The sequence below is a fragment of the Eulemur rufifrons genome, chromosome 7 (assembly GCF_041146395.1).
Source record: "Eulemur rufifrons isolate Redbay chromosome 7, OSU_ERuf_1, whole genome shotgun sequence".
NCBI lineage: Eukaryota > Metazoa > Chordata > Mammalia > Primates > Lemuridae > Eulemur > Eulemur rufifrons.
The window spans coordinates 147,750,053-147,773,939 of NC_090989.1; the positions used below are offsets into that span (position 1 = coordinate 147,750,053).

Here is a 23,887-nt window from a genome sequence, read left to right on the forward strand (position 1 = left end):
GCACAAATGGTCCTTGACCATATGAAGGGATATTCAACCTCACTCAAAAGAGAAATGCAAATTAAAATTACACTGAAATAATCTAGCTTACCTCTCATACACGCAAAATTCCAAAGTTCACATTGACTGCCACACTAGAAAAAAAAATTGTTTTCCTTTGGGCCACGGTATTTTATTATGAAAAGAGAATAAAAACTCTGAAAATGATCCTTTCTAATTTAATGAAAATTTTGTTATTTTTTATTGTTTTCTGTGTTACATTACATAAAGTAATGTAAAAACTTGAAAATTAGTAATGTATAAAGTAATGTGAAAACTTGAATAATAATTCATAAGGGTAAAATATTTTTCTTGACTTGTCATCCTTAAGTGTAATTTAAAGGTAAACAGATAGAAAAATGAAATTTATTGACTGTATTCATTTAATCCATGTTTTTAGAATTAAATTGTCAATATTAATTGTAACAATAAGAACATCAACAAGTAAGATTTTCATAAACCAACTGCACAGTTTTGCCCAGGTTTTACTTCATGAGGCCCTGGGTTCAAAACTAGCATGAGTTAAATACAACTCACATGGTAGTTAATGTGTTAGAAACAAATTTTTATGGCAAAGCTGTAGAGAAGTAGGCATCCTCATACATGTCCTTGGGAGATGCAAAATGGTGAACCCCCACAGAAGGTAATCTGGTCATATCAAAAAAAAAATGTACAATCATATCTATCCCTTCATACATCAATACCATTTCTAGGAATTATCCAAAAGATGTACAAGCATATGTACAAAATGATGTATGTATAAGATTATTCATTATTTGTAATTCAACAAGATTAGAAACAAGTCTATCCATTAGACACTAATTAGATAAACTATGATATATCTATATAATGGAAGATCTTATCCCTGTAACACACAATGTGGAAGCTCTCTAAGTACTGGTACAGAAGCAAATCTTGGGGATATACACTGTCAAGTGAAAAAAAACAAAGGGCAGAAAAACAAACATAGCATGTTATTTGTGTGCAAAAGGAGAAATGAGAAAATACATATTCTCGTTACCTTGCATTTGGACACAAAATGAATAAAAGTAGCTTACCACAGGGAATGATAAAAAGATGAAGAGAGAACAGAGTGGACAGGAGAAGGAACAAAACTTCTCAGTATCTGTCTTTTTAAATTATTCTTTTTTTTCCACTAAAAATTTATTACTCATTCAAAAATGTTGCACTTAAAATTCATTTTTTAAAATCCAGCTAGGGAAATTAAAACAAACTCTAAAGTCTAATTACTCATTACTTTTTCCTCTTCCATTCCTCCCTTCGAAGTATATGAATGGACTTCACAAGTTGCACACAGGTTGCTAAGACCTCCACGTTCAAAGTGTGTGTGTTGGGGGGAGGGGGGGAAGTAACTGGCCTTTAAGGCATTGCTCTTGACCTCTAGAGCCTCAGCCAGAACTGACACGGGGAAAGTCTTATTTGAACACCTTGTTTCCTGGGAAAAGGCAAACAGAACATAATCTAGGAAGAGACCCCAAGTAAGGCAAAGATAGTGTTGGGGGAAGGGGGGCAGGTAAATAAGTAATTTCAGCTAATAAATTATTTAGGTATCTTTGTATATCAGTATTCAAATTTTATCTTGCCTTTTTAAATTGTTATAATGGTCTATACACTGGTCTATATTATAGCTATATACTAATTTAATTTTTATTTATATAAAATTTTCTCATTTTTAAGATTTGCCTCAGTGGAAATATTTGTGAATTTGTGAGTTTTTCTCTAGAATGAATTTTTAGAAGTAGAACTGAAGGTTGAAGCCAATGCACCTTTTACATTTTAATTAAATATAGTGAATAAACATTAAAAAATTCAATATTAGTAGTTAAATATGAAATAAAATTAATTCCCATTTTCATTCATTTGGCAAAATATTAACAAGAATATGAATAAATACTGATATAAAAAGATCTCCAAATCATTTTGACAAATGAAAATGCAAATTTCAGAAAATACATACAGACTAATACTATCTATGATTTTTTTTAAATCAACCACCACAAAGCAAAGTGATTTATTTCGGTCTCTCTGTGTGTGTACATATATTGAATTTAAGTCAGCAGAAAAAGTTCAGGAAGAACACACACCAAAATAACAACTCCTCTCCCTGGAGGAGAGACATGTGAGGCAGAAGGGATGGATGGGGGAATAAGTAAGCCAAGGGGACCCTTTGGTTTTATCATTAGAATTTAAGACAAAGACAATATATACAAATATTACTTGTTCAATTAAAACAAAAATATTTACTAAAACTAGTCCATTAACTTCCGTTTGTAAACTTTTTTAATAAACTAGAGTAAATTGACTTCCAAACCTAATCTGTAATTATTTTTTTTTAATAAAAAGGTTCTATAGAGGACATTGCATTTGTTTGTTTGTTTATGCCCCACCCCATGTGAGGAAATTCAGCTGAATTTAACAGAGAGTTGACAAGAAGGAAAAGGAGTCTAGAAAACATGTCACGTGAATGAGTTAAACTTAATATGAAAAAAGTAAATCCAATCTAATGAAAGGATAAAATTAGTGTATAGTATTAGTACTTGATGTCAAAGGTCCAGGAAAGAAACAACTAGCTGAATGTTTATTCAACTTCTAATATACATTCACCCTTTAGAATTAAATTTCTTCTTCAGGAAGAGAGAATGGTGCCTTCTGAGTGGTGAATTTGGAAGGCTCATTGGTCAGGCTCTCTAAAAGGCTATAGAAACAGAGCTTCAAATTGGCAAAGATAAAAAGGGTATGGGTTCTGTGCCCCAGGCTCTTTTGCAACACAGCACAGAGAATGCAGGGTGATATTTGCATGGCACCCTTTGCAAATGGAGGAGAGAAGGCAACAGGCCTGAGAGTTGCCACAGCCCCAGCGCTGTGGATGTCCCAAAGACCAGGCCCATCCAGGCACCCCTGTGACTGGGTCACAGCACACCTGCTGGGAAGACTGGTTTGGTTCAGCTTTTCACTAACTATGGATACTCCCTAAAAGCAGACTTTCTGGTTTGCTAGTAACAACAGCTGGTGATGATGGCTCATAATAATGCAGTACTTTCTGTGATTGGACAGCAGATCAGAGGAAATCAAGGTGGTTAGGACTATGAGATTTAGATTTAGTTCTTCCTTAAAGACGGACTGGCCACTCTGCAGGTGCACCGTACCCGCAGACGGTGTTCGTACTCCAAAAGGTCCTCAGATATCACCTGTACAAGATGACTAATTTTCTTGTTTGAAAACAAGGAAGACCTCTTCCTCTCTTCCCCTTCTGTGGACCTGGGTGTTCTCTCAAACTGTCTTTTACAAGACCACACATACTGCAGCAACTAGTTCTAAAAAATCTTGCCATCATCATATTTAGTACCTTCAGTAACGGCAAAAGCGCTCCGCTACTTAAAAAAAAAGTATGTTCACTAAATAAAATGGTAGCAAGTTATAGTTCCTAAATACTACTGAGATTTAATAAACTGGTAAGTACAAAATGAGTCACCAGTTAACATTTTTAAAAGTATACATAGTAATTTTTTCTCCTTAAAGAATTTATCATTCTTGGCCAGGCCTGGTGGCTCACACCTATAAACCCAGCACTCTGTGAGGGTGAGACAGGAGGATCGCTTGAGCCCAGGAGTTCCAGACCAGCCTGGGAAATAGCAAGACCCTGTCGCTCCAAAATAGAAAAAATTAGCAGGGCGTGGAGCGCACATCTGTAATCCAGCTGCTTTGGAGGCTGAGGCAGGAGGATCACTTGAGCCCAGGAATGGGAGGTTGCAGTGAGCTATGATGATGCCACTACACTCTAGCCCAGGTGACAGAGCAAGACTCTGCCTCCAAAAAAAAAAAATTATCATTTTAAGGCATCATGCATTCCACAGTATGCAAACTCTAATAAGACATAAAAATTTGAGTATAAGAGCCAAACAGCATAAATGACAGATATTATCACCCATGAAACATGAACAATTACCACTTTGACAGCTCAAACATTGGTCTTTTAGGATCTCCTCATCTTTAACAACATTTTCACTTTAACAACATATAAAATTCATTTTATAGATGAGAAACATGAAAAAGAAATTTGAACTTACAGTACCTGGTAAAAGTTGGGTTGTGTTCAGTCATTGCAACTAGCAGTTTTAGAGCATATGCTGGTACTGGGTCAGGCTCCATGAGAATGTGCTCATACCTAAAATGAAACGATGAAGACATTTTAAAAAACACTCATGGCCAGGCATGGTGGCACACACCTGTAGTCCCCACACTTTGGGAGGCCAAGGCAGGAGGATTGCTTGAGGCCAGGAGTTCAAGACCAGCCTGGGTAACAAACATTGTGAGACATCATCTTTACAAAAAATGGAAAAATTAGCCAAGCATGTGTCTATAGTCCCAGCTACTCAGGAGGCTGAAGCAAGAGGATCACTTGAGCCCAGTAGTTCCAGGTTGCAGTGAGCTATGATCGCATGACTGCACTCCAGCCTGAATGACACAGCGAGACCCTGTCTCTTAAAAAAAAAAAAAAGTCAGTAGTTTTCCTCTTAAAAGCTACTCTAAACAAAACAATAGACCATAAAGTACAAATATCTGAAAATTATATAGATACTGAAATAAACCTATGAGTTAATAGGGCTTTCTCAGGTTACTTAACCTCATGAAGCTTCAAACAGCTTCATTTGCCAATGGTGATGATGGTACTGACCTACCTCATAGGATACCGTCACTGAGAAGATTCAATGGGAAAATCCATGCAAAACAATTAGTATTGAGCTGGGCACGTAACGAGAGATCAACAAACATTAGGCATTTGTGTTGAGGGGCTTCAACACCACCCGCATGTTCAGAGATTCACTAGAGAACTCACAGGACTCAGCACGGCTCATACAGAGAACTCAGGAGGCTCAGCATGGCTAAGATGTAGTATAGCAACACAGCAAGGACATACCACTGAATCATATAGGAAAATGACACCGGCAGAAGCCTGGAGAATTCCACGTACATGTTTCCTTATGCTCTCTCCCCCATGAGGGGCCACACACAGCACACTCTCCCCAGCAATGAAAACGCAGCACAGCACAGCACAGCACATGTGTGTAAAGCCCATTAGAGACTCGGTGACCAGGGTCTTCACTGGGGGCTGGTCATCTAGGCAGCCTCTGCCTAACATGTATCAAAATTCCCGACTCCCAGAAGGAAAGCAGGGGTTCAGCATGAACCAGACTGTTTGCACAAATAGTTGAGGCACAGTGAACTACTCTTACTAGGTAAATGTTAACTGGAAGCACTCTGAGAGCAAGTTCCAAAATGCTTAGCCGTGGGCCAACCTTGCAGACAGGACTTTTTTGAGATAGGTTCTCACTCTGTCACCCAGGCTGAAATGCAGTGGTGCTATCATAACTCACAGCAGCCTCAAACTCCTGGACTGAAGTGATCCTTCCACTTCAGCCTCTAGAGTAGCTGGGACTACAGGAGTGTGCCACCATGCCAAGCTAATTTCATTTTTTTTTTTTTTTAAGAGATGGTGTCTTGCTATGTTGCACAGGCTGGTCTTGAACTCCTAACCTCAAGTGATCCTCTCCCCTTGGCCTCCCAAGTAGCTGGGACTACAGGTGCATGCTACCACACCTGGTACCAACAGGACTTTTTAAGGATAGCAGTTTCAGGCCTGCTATGTTAACTTTTTTCTGCATAGTATTCTTATTAATACTTAAAATCACAAATTAATATTACCACCAAAAAGAATAAAACTCAAAATGCCTGTATCAAAAGTTTCTACAACAAAATTCAGACTGCTCTCCCATGTTATTTGCTAAGCAGAGGCTGGTTTATATACTATGTCTTATTTATTTAGGTTCAGCCATTCAGTATACAGCACTATGTAGATGCTCAATAAATATCAAGTGACTGAACGAACAAACTAATCTACTTTATGACTTAATTCTCTTCAACAGTCAACCACTAAAAAGGGAGAAAAATATCTCTGAAAATCCAAAATGGATATTTAAAAATCTGTGACATGAAACAGATGCTCTTCATCTACAGAACAGGGCCCCAGGCTCTTACAGCTTATTTAGTCTCATTTTGGAAATCATTATATAACAAGCTTAATTATATAGCCTGTAAGCCCACAGCCATTAGAAAGGAGCCAAGTAAAGGAAGGAGAGGGGCCGGGCGCGGTGGCTCACGCCTGTAATCCTAGCACTCTGGGAGGCCGAGGTGGGCGGATCGTTTGAGCTCAGGAGTTCGAGACCAGCCTGAGCAAGAGCGAGACCCCATCTCTACTAAAAATAGAAAGAAAATTATATGGACAGCTAAAAATATATATAGAAAAAATTAGCCGGGCATGGTGGTGCATGCCTGTAGTCCCAGCTACTCGGGAGGCTGAGACAGGAGGATCCCTTGAGCTCAGGAGTCTGAGGTTGCTGTGAGCTAGGCTGACGCCACGGCACTCACTCTAGCCTGGGCAACAGAGTGAGACTCTGTCTCAAAAAAAAAAAAAAAAAAAAAAAAAAAAAAAAAGGAAGGAGAGGGATTATTACAGAAAGGCAACCTAAGAATTATGAGAAGCGGGTCTTGAAAGTATAGGAAAAACAAAAGAAAGCAATCCTAAGAACTCTAGAAAGCAGTCCATGGAGCATTTAATATAGAGTAAGAGGTCGCTCATACCTCAGTGGGGGCCGAGGGCCCATCATACAATGTAATGTTCAAAATGGGAATAGTGAGTCAAGAAAATGTTAAGTTGGGTAGAGTGTTCTGCTTCAGAAGCCAGGAAGTACCACATTTTAGAAATTTTGTTAAAATTTTTAAATTATAGCAGTTAAAAGATGTGCCCAAGTATGACAAGAAAATGACATGTTAAAAAAAATACAACTGAACCAAGCATGAGTAGTTTCAAGACTGAAAAAAAAACATTAGGAAATCAGTTAATATATTTTATCCTATGAATAAAACAAAAATCAAGCAAATATCTTCAGAAGTGATAAAAATGTATTTGATAAAATTTAACATCCAATTCAAATTTTGTTAAAAGAAGAAACAACTTTTAGTTTTTTGAGGTATCTCCATACTACTACCATTTGATCCAGCAATCCCATTACTGGGCATCTACCCAAAGGAAAAAAAGACATTCTATAAAAAAGACATCTGCACTCAAATGTTTATAGCAGCACAATTCACAATTGCAAAGATGTGGAAACAACCCAAGTGCCCATCAATACATGAATGGATTAATAAAATGTGTATATGTATACCATGGAGTTCTACTCAGCTATCAAAAACGATGGTGATCTAGCACCTCTTGTATTATTCTGGATAGAGCTGGAGCCCATTCTACTAAGTGAAATATCACAAGAATGGAAAAACAAGCACCACATATACTCACCCTCAAACTGGTATTAACTGATCAACATTTATGTGCACATACGGTAGTAACATTCATCGAGTGTCAGGCAGGTGGGAGAGGGAAGAGGGAATGGGTATATTTACACCTAATGAGTGTGGTGTGTACCATCTGGGGGATGGACACGCTTGAAGCTCTGACTTGGGTAGGGCAAAGGCAATATATGTAACCTAAACATTTGTACCTCCATAATGGCTGAAATAAAAAAAGTAAAAAGAAACAACTCAGCATACTAGGGAGAGATCATTAGTTCCTCTCTTTGACTACACATTCTTATGAAATAAAAAGCTCTTATCATCCTGAGTCCAAGGTACCCAAGAATGTTCTCAAGTTCAATGATTTGCCAGAAGGACTCACAGAACTCAGAAAACTTGTTATACTAGCAACTGTGGTTTACTACAATGAAAGGATACAGATGAAAAATCAGCAAAGATAAAAGGCACATACTGCAGAGTCCAGAAGAGACCAGGCACAAGTTTCTGGTTGTCCTCCCCCAGTGAGTTGTACAAACAGTGCTTAGTCCTCCTAGCAGCAATGTGTGACAACACATGTGAAGTACTGCCAACCAAACAAAACAGCTCACCTGAGCCTTGGCGTCCAGGGTGTTTACGGGGGGGTCAGTCACATAGGCATGGACCACTTGTGAGTTAACCTTAGGCTCAGTCTCCAGCCCTTCCAGAGGTCAAGCTGATATGCTGTGGCCCAAGGCCCCCACCATAATTCACAATGTTAGCATAAATCATCAAGCATGGCTGAAGGCCCTCAGGTATACAAAGACACCCTTATCAGATAGAATATTCCAACTTCTTAGAAGTTCTCTCTCCCATAAGGCAGTCAAGGGCCAGGTTCTCTAGAATGTGCAGGGTTTAACACCCCACATCTGCTGAGCAAACTTTTTACTGAGAGCCACTGCCATTAAAGTTAGAAATAAGAGAAGAATGCCCTTTTCCACTGCTTGCCCAAAGTTTAGAAATTGGCCAGAGAGTCTCAAATGAAGTGAGGGTGAAAAGTTTCTTTTTTTTTTCTCGACATATTTTATTTTATTTTTTTGTTTTCCAGTTCATTATGGGGATACACAAGTTCAGGCTATATACATTGCCCATGCCTCCCCATCCCCCCGAGTCTGAGCTTCAATTGTGTCCATTCCCTAGACAGTGCACATCACTCTCATCATGTAGGTGTGCACCCATCCCCTCCCTCCACCCTATCCCCCCAATCAGAACTTCAAGCGTGACCATTCCCCAGGCAGTGCACATCGCACTCATCAAGTAGGTATACACCCCTCCCTTCCACCCAGCCCCGACCTCTGTCCGATACCCAATGGATGTTATTCCCAAATGTGCACTCAGGGAAACCAGTTTGCTGGTGAGTACATGTGGTGCTTATTTTTCCATTCTTGGGATACTTCACTTAATAGAATGGGTTCCAACTCTCTCCAGGAGAACCAAAGAGATGCCATATCGCCATTATTTCTAATAGCTGAGTAATATTCCATGGTATACATATACCACATTTTGCTAATCCATTCATGAATTGATGGGCATTTGGGTTGTTTCCACATCTTTGCAATTGTGAATGGCCTTTATCAAAAAGTCCCAAAACAATACATGTTGGCGTGGATGTGGAGAGAGAGGAACACTCATACACTGCTGGTGGGACTGTAAACTAGTGCAACCCCTGTGGAAAACAATATGGAGATACCTTAAATAGATTCAAGTAGACCTACCATTTGATCCAGCAATCCCATTATTGGGCATCTACTCAGAAGAACAAAAGTCATTCTATAAAAAAGACACTTGCACCCGAATGTTTATAGCAGGGTGAAAAGTTTCTGACAAGTCCATCACGTACCCTGGGTAACCAGCTCCTCAGGGAAGGAGCCACAAGCCTATGAATTTTTAAAAACCTTCCCAAATGATCTTATTACTCGCATGCTTGTGTGGAAAGCACGAGAGAAAATATGGACACTATTTAGAAATACAACAGAAAAATGTTCTCAATAGGACTGGAAAATATATTTAAAAATCAACGTAACATGAAACATGTACCATCTACATGTAAGAAGAAAATATTGCTAAAACATTCCTGACTGAAACAGAAATGTCTTGAGGTCATGTGAGAGAATCTAACCTTGAAACAGGAGGAAAGAATGAATCTTGTCCTAGCCTGTGCATGAGAATTTTCTCAAAGAATATTGTTCTATTTTCCTCTTGTTGGAAAAAAAAGAAGGGTAAAATTCATAATGGATATATTTAGAATACAAATATTGAATATATTCTAGTTTAATCAAAGATAGGTTTGTAATGGTCAGCAAGATCTAGCCAAAAGTATGCTGTGATTTATTAAGCTTGTCTTCTAAAGAGAGATAAAGCAGTTAAGCTGGTAGTAGTAGCTGGATCCTGTGCTCCCCTGAATGCAATTTGGCAGGAAAAAAAAAAAATAGTGATGAGCCCTGACTCCTGAAATGGCCTCGGAAGAGTAGCCAGTGAACAGCTGGCCATTTTGATGGACAGGGCTGGAGAGGAGCACTCCAAGTGCCTGAGCCTGGCCGCAGATTGACATCACTGTTGACTTGACAGTGCCTTGTCCAGATAGTGTCCCTGAACCCCACCCTTCTACCTCTAGGATCTTCTATAACTAAGGTGTCTTTGCATGGGGCCAAAGAAGCTGGAATCCAGGCAGGAAAGGCACTCATACTAAATTCACATCTATCACAAATAAGAGAAAAAAACCCTCAAAATCACATATTTGGGACCCAAGGCAAGCAGATGAAGATGAGGTAATCCCTGCCTCTTCATTCTTCCCTCCTAATCCTAAAATGAGTAAATCCCTACCTTATCCAACTGCCTGGTATAAACCATGCCCAATTAGGAGGTCTGGGAGAAAATTGAAACAGGCCATCTAAATACCTCTGGATTATCGTGAAAAACTACTCTGAGAAATGTGACCAAAGAATTGGCCAAGTGGAGAAGAGTGTCCCGACTTGTGTCGAGAGGAGGAAGGAGGCACTGTCTGAAGAGGTCCATTAGGCAAGAATTAAGACACAAATTCAAATTTGCATCTCAATGGAGTATATTCAGAGATTTGAGGGGAAAGGAGAGATTGCAGAATATCCAGGAAACTTTAGAATGAAATACACTGAGGAAGATCCTGCTAAATATAAAGCTCAAGTACGTGATAAAACCACAACAATTATTAAGTGTAGGGTGGGATAAAGAATACACATACACAGTCATGTGCTCCATGATGATGTTTTGGTCAACAACAGACTCTGCATATACGATGGTGGTCCCATAGGATTTTTTTTTTACTGCACCTTTTCTGTTTCAGATACATGAATACTTACTATTGTGTTATTATAATTGCCTACAGTATTCATTACAGTCACATGCTGTAGAGGTTTGTAGCCTAGGAGTAAGAGGCCATACCATATAGCCTAGGTGTGCAGTAGGCTATACCACCCAGGTTTATATAAATAACTCTATGATGTTTGCACAAATACAGAACCACTTAATGGCACACTTCTCAGAATTTGTCCCCATCTGAAGTGACGCATGACTATAAATCAAAAGAAAAGCGACACTTCTCCTTGGACAGAAAAGAGTAATCTTAGAAAGGGAGTTAGACTGAACAGTCAGGCCGTAATTTATGAATATGTATCTCCAATCAATTAAAATTTTAAGTAAAATGATTTTGCTTCATTAGAATACTAAAAATAAGTATTCATAGATGCTTGTGTAAGAATACCTCTTCAGCATGACAAGTATGAAATGAATGAGAAAAATATTTATAATTTTAAAGTGTTTTAAATATTAAATATTTCTCAATAGCAAAACCACCAGCACAAACCAAATGAGGTAAAAATTATTTGCAGAATGTTGGTGAAACAAAGAGTTAATATTCTTATTATTTACAGAGCCACTGTAAATAACAATAAACATACCACTAGAAAAATGGACAAAACTCACCTAGGAAGAATATAAATAGTCAAGAAGCATGGGGGGAAATGGTATACACTACATTAATACCTGCAAGAATGCAAGATAGAGGCCGGGCGCGGTGGCTCACGCCTGTAATCCTAGCACTCTGGGAGGCCGAGGTGGGCGGATCCTTTGAGCTCAGGAGTTCGAGACCAGCCTAAGCAAGAGCGAGACCCCATCTCTACTAAAAAATAGAAAGAAATTATATGGACAGCTAAAAATATATATAGAAAAAATTAGCCGGGCATGGTGGTGCATGCCTGTAGTCCCAACTACTCGGGAGGCTGAGACAGCAGGATCCCTTGAGCTCAGGAGTTTGAGGTTGCTGTGAGCTAGGCTGACACCACGGCACTCACTCTAGCCTGGGCAACAAAGTGAGACTCTGTCTCAAAAAAAAAAAAAAAAAAAAAAAAAAAAGAATGCAAGATAGAGCGAACAAGGGTGCAGTAAAATGGGCAGTTTCATACAGAGAAACTGGTAGTATAAACTGTCCATCATCTTTGAAAACTTTGGCAAAACATATCAAATACTTTAAAAATGTATCCAAATTTTGACACAGCAACTCTCTAGAGATCCAACAAAAGAAAATAAGGATGCACACAAAGACGCAGTCATAAAAATCGTCTCTGCAGTATTGTATATAATGTAAAATAGTGGAAAAATCCTAGATGTTCAGTAACTGAGAACTGTTAAAATGATTTTTAGCACATCTAAATATAGGCATAGATAATAAGTAGATTACAAGACAGCCAATAAAATAGTGTTATATAAGTATAGATGTAGTCACAGATATAGATATTAACAATACGATGTCTGGGAGTAGGGAGAAGAGACAGATTCCAAGCAGGAAATTTCAGAGAGTACTAAGTAAATCTTGCCGGGAAGGGAGAAACCGTAGAGTAGAGCAGGAAAATATTAACTTAAAATAGTATAGGCAAGAGGAAAAACACTGAGAGTCTAGAACAGCTAGGTAAATACTATAAATATTATGTTCTACAGGTTTCCGAGCACAGGAAGGATGTAAGGAAGGCAATGTGTTAAAATGCAAAACTGATAGAGTATAAAAGAGACCTGAGGCTTGAAGAGCTTAGAGGAAAGAGATGTGCTAGGTTTCGATACAGAGGAGGCTGCCAAACAGCAAAAGCACTGAGGCAAAAATCTACCTCTTCAAAGGCCAAGGACTTCCCCCTGGACTGCCATGAGACACAGGTAGATGGCTTACTCTCTTTGACATTTTCTGTACAGTCTCTTCCAAAATTTTAACTAGGTGACATCTCAAGTCAATTCCAAAACTTTATGAAATGAGATAGTGTATAAATCAAAAAAATAGTTACCTTGGGGACTCCCATCTTGTGATTTTTATGTGATCTGAGCTCTATGTGAGTCACTGGTGCTTTGTATGGATGCATAAATATTTAAGTACATCAATAGTTAAATAGATACATAAGTGAATGGAGAAATGCACAGTCATGTGAGCAGACCAACAGATATATATACATATTTATAATTTAAGAGAAAGGTACAATCTCAAAATAAGTGTTAAATATAATTTCAGATAGTGAAGCCCTACTCTCTTCTAGCCTCTTCAATCAGATAAACAGCAAATTTTCATGAATAAAAGTTTAAAACACCTACCATGAGATCCAGCAATCCCATTATTGGGCATCTATCCAAAAGAACAAAAGACATTCTATAAAAAAGACATCTGCACCCGAATGTTTATAGCAGCACAATTCACAATTGCAAAGATGTGGAAACAACCCAAGTGTCCATCAATACATGAGTGGATTAATAAAATGTGGTATATGTATACCATGGAGTACTACTCAGCTATAAGAAACAATGGTGATCTAGCACCTCTTGTATTTTCCTGGAAAGAGTTGGAACCCATTATACTAAGTGAAGTATCCCAAGAATGGAAAAATAAGCACCCCATGTACTCACCATCACATTGGTTTCACTGATCATCACCTAAGAGCACATTTGGGAATAACACTAATCGGGTGTTGGGCAGATGTGGGGAGGGGGTGTATACCTACATAATGAGTGCGATGCCTACTGTCTGGGGAATGGACATGCTTGAAGCTCTGACTTTGACTCGGGGGGGGGCGTCGGGGGACAAGGGCAATATACGTAACCTAAACTTTTGTACCCCCATAATATGCTGAAATAAAAAATAACTAAAAAGTTTAAACCACTAATAGAAACTATTTCAATAAAGCAACAGTCACATTTTACAAAATATATCCAAAGAACTAGAGTGGTAGAATTATCCTCACTGAGAGGGGTCAAAGAATATTATCTTCATGTCCTATTTTTGCCTCTAACTACAAAATTATCGCAACTTAGATTGCTATAGGTTATATCCCTGGGGGGAAAAAAAATCACTGTACCTAAATGTAGAAATTTAGGTATAGACCCAAAACATTATAAAAGGATTAAGTGAAAGGAAAAAAGTAGAATGTTATGATACATTTTGCATCAGAAAGAAACAAGTTAAATTTTATCTGCAAAGAAAATTATCTAAGGAAAGAGCAAAAATAAAATATTCCTTTCTATTCTGATTCCTATCAAAGATGGTCAGACTCGTATCTATTTTAATATAGAAAGCTTGTGGTAGAGACAAAGAAGCAATACAGATGGTCTTTGAGCCACAAGCAGAGAAATTAGATACTCAAACTCATGACTTTTCCTGGACATTATTCCTAAGACAGCTAAACAACCCTACAGTGTGTTGCCACTAATAGAATTCATTTATAAATTCCAATTCCTAAAAGGAAATACAATTCTAATTTGTAAGGAATATATTTCTCAGACTCTAAAAACAAAGCCTTAATATTTTATGAAGTCATTATGGCCCTGATGATTTTACAGGTCACAAGAGAATTACAAAAAAGAAAGCCTGTACTCGTTTTCCCCAGAAGAGAAATGTTGAATGCCATACTGTCATTAAAATATCGTAAGCACATTTATATCAGCACGATCCCTTTTCAATACAAACACTCAAAGCTAAAAGAATATACAAAACTAAAATTCATGTTGGCAAAATGGTTCCAGTCTGCCAAAAGCAAACAGTGTAGCAAATTTTCCCCATGGCTTGTCACATAGCTTAAATCTTCCCTAACTATCCTATCTAAAACAGCCCCTCCCTCATTCCACTTAACATCCTTCACTTTCTCCTTTCTCTACTGTCCTTGACAGTACTCACAATTAATTTCTGAAGTCATCTCATACATTTGTTTGTTTACTGTTGTGTCTCGCCCACTGGAATGTCAGCTCACTAAGGGAAAGGGATTCAATATTGTTCACCACTGTATCCCCAGCGTCTGGCCCATGGAAATCACTCAGTATATATATTTGTTGAATGAATTTACTTAAGAAAGGAAGGAGGTGGGGAGGAAGAAAGGAAAGGTCTTAAACTGCAAATGCATAATCACATAATGTAGTACAAATTAGATTTACATTTGTATGAATATTAAAATTTCCTCCTGCCCAAAAATAAGCAATGGTGTTTCCTGCGTGAAGGATCTAGTCCCACTTATGGTTAAATACTGAAAGAGAAATGTCTTCACCTCATATAACAAGTCTCAGAAAAAAATGTTCAAATAACATAAGACTACTCTTGGTACTAAGATTTCATTGATAATGACTTTGATATTAAACTTCTGGGAGGTGCTGATTTTAATTAATAAGGTCAATTTGGGCTTAAGTTCCATTAAATAATGCCTCTTCTCTTCTACATAAACCTTTAAAAGTAAATCTTGTCTCTCAGTTGAATAAAAATCATGGTCATTTTCTGAGGATATGTGGTATCTTTTTTCCCAGAAAAGAAAAAACCTTTTCTCATTAATCATACAGATAACTTGGTTATGTTACTGGCATTTCAACTATCTTAAAGAAAGGAGGACAACTGAAAGAAGGAGGGGAGGAGGAAGTGAGGGCACACACACCAAGTCAACAGCAGGGCCAAGATTGGAATCCAAATACATGAGCCACAAGATAAACATTAACAATGGCCAATATCACCAACTTTAATAAGCAGAGTTTCCTCAAGCTGGTGGCAGAAGAAGTCAGAGAGATTCCAAGCATGATGGGGGATTTGACAAACTGTTTCCAGCCTGAAAACAGAGGGCTTACGTGGGAAGAAATGCAGGTACCCTAAGGAACGTATGGCAGCACAGATATGTGCACTTTGGTCCTATAACTGCGTAGTGGATTGAATAATGGCCCCAAAAAAGATATGTCCAAATCCTAACACCCAGAACATGAGACTGTGACCTTATTTGGAAAAAGGGTCTCTGAAAATGTAATTAAGGATCTCAAGATAAGATCGTCCTGGAGTTAGGGTAGGTCCTAAATCCAATGACAGGTGTTCTCATAAGAGAAAGGCAGAGGGGAATTCCCACACAAAGACACAGGGGAGAAAGCTATGTGACAGAGGCACAGATTGGAGTTGATGCTGCCACAAGCCAAGGACTTCCGGCAGCCAACAGAAGCTGGGACATAAGCATGGAAGAGATTCTTCCTCAGAGCTTCCCAAAGGAACCAACACTGCCACCAACACCTCGATTTCAGATTTCTGGCCTCCTGAACTGCCACGGAATAAATTTCTGCTGTTTTAAGCAAGTCATTTTGTGGTAATTTGTTATGGGAGCCCTAAAAAACTAACACGAACACAAGAAATTGAATTCTGCCAGACGAGGACTCAGACCAGCAGACACCTTGATTTCAGCTGCCTGGGAACTTGAGCAGGGAACCCAGTAACACTGTGTCCGACTTCTGTGCTACGGTACTGCAACCTAATAAATAAATGGGTGTTGCTTTAAGCCACCAAGTCTTTGGAAATTTGTTATGCATCAATAGAAAATTAACAGAATATGTAGAGTTTAATTTTCTTGTATTATATTAATACTTATAGTCCAAAATTATAAAAGTTTTGATGCTGAGCATCCTTATCTTGTTCTTGACCTCAGTGAAAACTGCCCTTAATTAAGCAGCATTCCCAAAATTGTGATGAGCAGACGACTAAAGTTCTGGGAGATGTTATCAAATAATAGGTAGGCCACAGGAAATAGGGTCCTAAGGGCACTCTGAGCTTTAGAAAGTTAAATGGGTGAACTGTGAAACTCAAAAGCAAAGCAGTGTTTCAGAAAGAACACATGCTCCCTCCAGATTAACATTAGGTAGGGCCACAGTTTAAGAAAGGCAGCGTCAATATTTAATGTTTCAGTGAACATTTATACTTATATGATAAATGAATGTCTTCAATTAAAAAAATTTCTGAATTTTTGGCTCTGTCAGAGAGTAATTTCCATAAAGTCAAAGGCTATACCCATGTAGATCATTAATTTTTCCAACTAGAAACATGCCTGAGAAATAAGACGCATTTAGCATTGGATGAGAAAATGAGCTGGTGAAGGGAGAAAACGTCCTTTCTCCCCCAGCTTACTTTGTGTAACTCTCACATGCAGGTTTTGGCAGGAAACAAGCTGGTTGGCTTACTGCCCAGTACTCTGACTCTCCCACACCCTGGCTTACCCCATTTGTGCCTGGGGTGCCCATTCCTTTTCTGTCCAGTCATACGCAGGCTTCAAAGTCTAACTCAAATACCATCTCTCTATAAACAGTATTATAATCCCACATACAGTAGGCACTAAGCAAATACAACTAAAGTTTACCTCACGAGGAAAGTTTTATCTCTTCAGAAAGTAAAGCATGTACATTGAGAAGAGGCAATGGTTTTTTTATATTAACTCATTAATCTAAATAGCAAGCAATTCATTCATGATATTTATGATACATGTTTTGATGGTTAATTTTACGTGTCAAGTTGATTGAGCCATGGGAACCCAGACATTTGGCCGAACGTCATTCTGGGTGTATCTGTGAGGGTGTTTCTGGACAAGCAACATTTGAATCAGTACAGTGAGTAAAGAAGATTGTCCTCCCTAATATGGATGGGTCTCAGCCAATCAATTGAAGACCTGAATAGAGCAAAAAGGCTGAGTATGAGGGAACTCCTCCTGCCTGACTACTTTGAATGGGGACAAAGGTCTTTCCCTGCCTTCAAACTGGAACCGAAACATTGGCTCTTCTTCGGCCTTAAGCCTGCCAGCTTTCCAGTGGGAACTACACCATCATAGGCTCTCCTGGGCCTCCAGACTGCAGATCTTGGGACTTCTCAGCCTCCATAAATATGTGAGCCAATTCCTTACAATAAATCTCTATTTTATACATATACACACACACACACTACACACCATATTTGTTCTGTTTCTCTGGAGAACACTAACATAGATGTTTTTTCTTACTAAGTTTTCATTCATATTACACAGCAGTTCTGATATGCACCTGGAACACAGATATTATATGGTACTTCAGATTAAACTACTGTTATTCCTGGGAATTTTGCCAGAGCTATTAGAAAAGACATCTGCCCTTTCTCTAGGATCACCCCCCTGGAGCCATTTAACCACCAAGTGGAAGGAACATAGGAGCATATCTAAGAAAAAAGCCATGCAGATGTAGGCAGAGCAGAGAGATGGTGGGAAAGACAGAGTATTGCAGACATAAATCAAACCCCTGAATCCAGCTATATTTGATGCCAGCACAAGTCTTTGACTTCTCAGTTATGTGAGCAATTTATTTTCTAAGTTAATTTGAATTGGATGTTATTACTTGCAAATAAAATAGTCTTGACTAATATAATACTTTCATGCGAATAATGTGGAGTGTACTATACATGTGCATGAAAGGACTGTCAGGTTGGCTTTATCCAAAGTATTGTTTAAGGTCAAAGGAGGAATAAAACTTCAACAAAATTAAAAGTATCAACATCAATATGTCTACTTGCCAAATTGAAGTGGATACTATATAACTCCTCTGAACTCTAGAAACGTAATTCTTAAGCTATATTTACATATTCAATAGAGTATGAATTTTCCATTATTGGCATTTCTAAACTTATAATTACCAAGAGTTATCTTCAAAGACCAAATTCCTTGCCAAGGTTCCAGTTTTCCAGAGTCAAGAAAGTTAAATGAATGCATTACTTTTATTTCATTTTTAAAAATTTTAAATAACATTTATTGAGCCCTTACTATATATGTCATCTAGGCGCAATAAACATTATCTATTTTAATGGCCACTTCACTTCTATAAAGTATGTACTATTATTGTACTATTATAATCTTCATTTTAAAGATAAATAGGAAAGATCAAAATAATGAGCCTAATAATAATAGCTGTGGTTCTAAACATTTTTCAGGAGTGTACTATGCTCCATATATTGTCCTAAGTGTTTTACAAGAAGTATCCTATTTAATCTTCCCAATTATCTTCTGAGGTAGGTACTATTATCCCCATTCTATAGATGAGGAAACTACGGCTTAGAGACAAATGCAGAGAGCCAAGACCTGCGCTTCACAACAGGATCAGCCCAAAAGCTTTGAAAACATTCCACATCACATCCCAGTAAATCCCATACTATGATCTGTTATACTGAAGTGCATTTCAAGCTGTTTAACAAAAACCTGAACTCATCTATTAATACATTATTTATGTTCTTGAACTTCCATGTGGCTTACATTAGCATTTTCCTCTTTAATTCCTTATCTCTGGAAAAGGTAAAGACCCACATTTAAGAAAATACTTATTATTTATTCCAGCTCAAATGAATAACACAGGAGCAGTGAATTAGAGTTAACACTTTTCATTTTACAAACTGTTCCAAAACTGGGCAGACAGCAGATGTAAAGAAATTTTATTTCAGATTAGCAGAGCTGTTACAAAGCTGTTACTAACTATGAAGTCCCATTGGAGTAAATCCTGTCCCTACTATGGTGAGAGAACATCTTGGGTTCTGAAAAGTGGTTCCTCTACAAGTTTTTAGATAGTAAATATCCAAAGCACATCTTTTAAATATCACATTTTGTGCTAAAACTGTATTATTTTTTGGCATTTTCTTGTCAGAAAGATGGATACAGTTATATATGAAGAGTTTACAAGCATAAAACGGCACTGAAAGAATTAATTAATCCCATTAGAGAAGGTTTTAATCTATTATTTAATCCACACAAGTATAAACTATATACACACACTCATATATAACAAATGCAAGTGATATTGATAGTTTATCACTGAGAAAGCTCCACATGGCAAAGTTTTATTTTTTTTTCCATATAGATAACAATTTTCTTACTTTGGGAAGAATCAAAAGAATTCTTACTGTATGTATTCACTATCAAGGGTCTCTCTGAAACCAACTGCATAAGTATAGGAAGGAAAAAAGAAACAAGAGGTTGGCCCTATAAATCAAGCCATTACATATCAACCTCCAATCAGTCAAGACAGGCTCCCTGGGCCAGGGGAAGGCTTGACACAGAACAGCTGCACACTTGGAAAAGGTACCTTCCCCAACCAATTAGGAGCAGTGGAGTGCTTCATCTCTAGCAACTGGCAATTTTAGCTGTTTTTTTTTTTTTTAATTTGGACCTAATTCTAGAAAAGACAGCTCAAACTCTTAACATGGGCCAAAATTGGAATGTAATTACATCTGGTTTCTATACTGTGATAATTAATTTTTTTAAAAATGAGAACAGATCTTAAGAAGTTGAACAAAAAGAAAGAGCATCAGGTAAGGCTAACATTCTTGTAAATCTGCCAAACTTACTCAGACTATAGTCTAGACCTTGAAGGAAGCTATAATCAGGCATGTATACTAATGCATGATACACAATCTAGCATTTAATTTTATAAAAATCTTCTTTAATAGTGATAATGGCATATACTTTTTTAAAATTTAAATCACTGTTTGATAAATATTTGGAAATAGGGTCTTTGAAAAAAATCAATAAATTTAAAAATTAAGAAACTGACAGTGCTCCCTAACTATATAGAGTGCCATTTTGGGGTTTTGCATGTTTGCACTGGGCGGTCTCAGCAGCCATCCCACCGCGTGTTTGCTACATAAGAAATGGAGCAAAAGAAAAAAATCACCCCTTTCTGTTAACTAGTACTCATTATCTATTCCACCACCTTTTCCAACACCACCAAGAAAAATCCTGTTTGTAACTAAACTTAATTTCCATTCCAAAAGTTTGGGGTAAAGGGAAGACTGCCTTCCATCTCTATTATTTCTGAGTAGAGCCATCAAAAGTCTAAATTTCATGTTCTAGTAGTCTTATAATATTGACCTTGAGTCATAAACTTCACCCCTTGAGCCATTAACACCTTTAAATCTGTATAACTTCAGAGTCACGAGCCTAGAAGAAAATAGGCTTTAAATAAATGTTTCTGAAGATGGACTGAGATTCGTCAGTGTAACAGCTACTGCCTCTGTTTCCAGACCTCTTTTACAAGGAGAACATAAACATATGTGCATAAATATTAATATAACGACATCAAGACTCTGACCCCATCACTGAACCTAGTTTGACAGAAGCTTCCTGGACATCGTACACTTCTCTGTAAGAGTAAAGCTGCATTATACTTACTGGGGAAGTAAGACATCTCTGACGAGGGCCAGAAGATTGCTGTCGGAATCAACACTGGCTGCATCCTCGCCATCCTCAACTTCCTGGTTCACGAGTAGACATGTGGTTTCTGAGAGCAACCGCAAGCTAAAGAGTCTCCATTCCACTTGAAAGAAAAAAAAATAACAAGAATATGACTACATGGACATAGAATGAAAACAGAAGATGTAACTGATGTAATTTTTGCTGGTATGGTCACACTTACCATTTTGGCTTTGAACCAAGGAGACCAAGGGTGGCAGGATATAATCAACCACCTAAAAGAAAGCATGTAAAAGACTTGGTTCCAATCTTTATAAACACAAAGCTGATATCAACCACCATCTATGTTGTTTCCACAGACAGAATCACTAATCACCAAGCTCATTTAACTCTGAAAATCTCCTCAGGTCAAAATGACTTTATGAAAATCAAAACAGCAATTTCTCAAAACCTTCAGGGTTTATGAAAGGAAATTTAGTATATAACACAAAATCTGATTGGCATAGATTGGCATTAAACCATCAAACTAATATGTATAAGCTAATGATCATTACTTAAGTTTAAGCTAAACAACAATGAAAATGTTGGAGGAAAAACACACATAATCCCCATGTTTTATCAAATATAATACATCAACAAAGAACTACGACAAGTTAATCTTGGTTATTTTTAGACAAAGTAGATTCATAAGGTGTAAATCTACTATACAAACTACCCCTATGATTTCCCAATTATCAGAGCACATAAAATATTGTTTGAAACATAATCCAAAATATTTAAGAACATTTTGTTCCCCTAAAATACCAATGCAGAAAAGACAAATAACTACTACAATCTAACTTTGAAACCTACCGTTTCATCTGATGAACTATTTTGGTGACAATAAACAAAATTCCTGTTGTTTGTATACCTATTCTCCTCTACATTGATACAGGTCAGGTCAACCCAGTGACATCTTGCCGTCTAAACCAATGAAACGATGCCCTACACAGGTAAAGATCTCCAAACATGGCTAGTGGCCCATCAGTGTTAGCCTGTTCCATCTATACTTCACATAATAAGCTTATATGTAATAGTATATCTAGATATTTGTATAAGGACCCTAAGAACCAGGGATGTTTTGTTCACCCTCTTTTACTAAGTGATGACACATCATTCAAAGCACAGATATGATGTTCCACCAAGATATTTTGAGAACTCCAAACTTCTAGTTATTTCAAAAGCAAAAGCAATGCAAAGGAAAGAAATACATACCACTATCAACACTGCTCAGTGTGATCAACAGCTATCTAAAGGTTTAAAAGTATATATTAAAAGAGGAGTAGGACTGACATAAGTGATCTAAGTGTCCATCCCAAGAAGTTTGAAACACAACAATTAAGCACAGCCAAAAAAGATTGTGAGACAGAAGATGAATATACAAGAATCAATAGTATTTCTATGTACCTACAACAACCAATTAAATTACATAATTGGAAAAAGATTCCATTGACAACAGCAATAAAATTCTAGGGTATCCATTCTTGAGATACTTCACTTAATAGAATGGGTTCCAACTCTCTCCAGGAGAACAAAAGGGATTCTATATCACCGTTATTTCTTATAGCTGAGTAATACTCCTCCATTGTATACATATACCACATTTTACTAATCCACTCATGAATTGATGGGCATTTGAGTTGTTTCCACATCTTTGCAATTGTGGTTTCCCTGATCATCAACTAAGTGCACATTTGGGAATAACACCAATTGGGTTTCAGACTGAGGTGGGGGGTGGGGGTATAGCTATATGATGAGTGCGTTGTGCACTGTCTGGGGAATGGTCACATTTGAATGTTCTGACTTGGGGGGATGAGCGGGACATGGGCAATATATATAACCTGAACTTTTGTACCCCCATAATAAGATGAAATAAATAAAAAAAAATTCTAGGGTGTCTATGACATCATGGCCTATACAGAAAAAAAAATACATATTTATATAAAATATAAAATATTTACAGGTACTACGGTCATTGATGGATTTCTGATTTCAGTCCAACATGTAAAGAGCTTGGAAACCATCAGAACCATCCTCAGAACAAGGCAAAAGATGAACAAACTGAAAATCAACAACTTTTCTTCAGATATATCAGAGAATTGAAGTCACAGGGCAAACCACCATCTCCAAAACTGGAGAGACAGACAGGTAAATTCAGAGAACACAGCTTACCACGAGCAGAAACCACCACTGGAGCCAACAACTGGTACAAAAACTTAAAAGTAATTGACTGATTGTTGGAGACTGAGCTTGAGAGATTAAAAACTCCTGGAGGCCCAGCCTTAGAAGAGCTCCCAACTTCTGGGAGTTTTACCTCCAGGAGCCCCAAAAAGTTCTCAGAGTGAACATCTGAGAAAAATCCCCTGGTGCTTCTGGCAGGGGGAGGGGAAAACTAACCATTTCAAACTAGGCCCAGCACATTCTTTTGTCCTTAACAAAGGCCTGGACTCTGAGAAAACTATTTTACCACAGCCTAATCTGCTAGGGTTTTATCAAAACTTAACTGACCTGGGGGAAGGGAAATACCCAACTCCAGTCCCCTCCAGCCTTCTTGTCTCCCTCTAGCCTTCATGTTTCACCTCCAGGAGGGAAAAAAAGCTGAGTAGTACTTGTGAAGGTCATAGCCCAGGTGCACAGGCTCACTAAAAGAGTGAGACTGAATCACAGGACTACACAACACTTCCCTTCCCCACATCAATAGGGTTCCTGAATAACACCACAGAATTACAACTGAAAAAGCTACCTGACACAGATTTTATTTAAGAAAGCATTCTTAGGAAAATGCAAAGACAAGATGAGAAACAAAGTCAAGGTCCCCAGAGGAAATTTTAGTCTCTGAAACCTATAGCTACTACAACCAGTAAACACACACAGCCTAGCTCCTAGCCCTTGATAAACAAAACCTCATACCAAAGGCCCAT

The 23,887-nt window shown here is 37.8% G+C and overlaps 1 protein-coding gene across 1 annotated transcript in view; it reads right to left on the reverse strand.

The window, feature by feature from the left end:
- The window catches only part of ULK4 (unc-51 like kinase 4), a 561,027-nt gene that overhangs the window by 316,391 nt on the left and 220,749 nt on the right, over window positions 1–23,887 (reverse strand). Inside the window, exons 28-30 of the mRNA XM_069475562.1 lie at window positions 21,151–21,202; window positions 20,907–21,051; window positions 4,133–4,225 (exon numbers count right to left, since the gene is read on the reverse strand). Of these exons, the coding sequence (XP_069331663.1) occupies window positions 4,133–4,225; window positions 20,907–21,051; window positions 21,151–21,202 (290 nt within the window). The remainder of the gene's footprint in view (window positions 1–4,132; window positions 4,226–20,906; window positions 21,052–21,150; window positions 21,203–23,887) is intronic.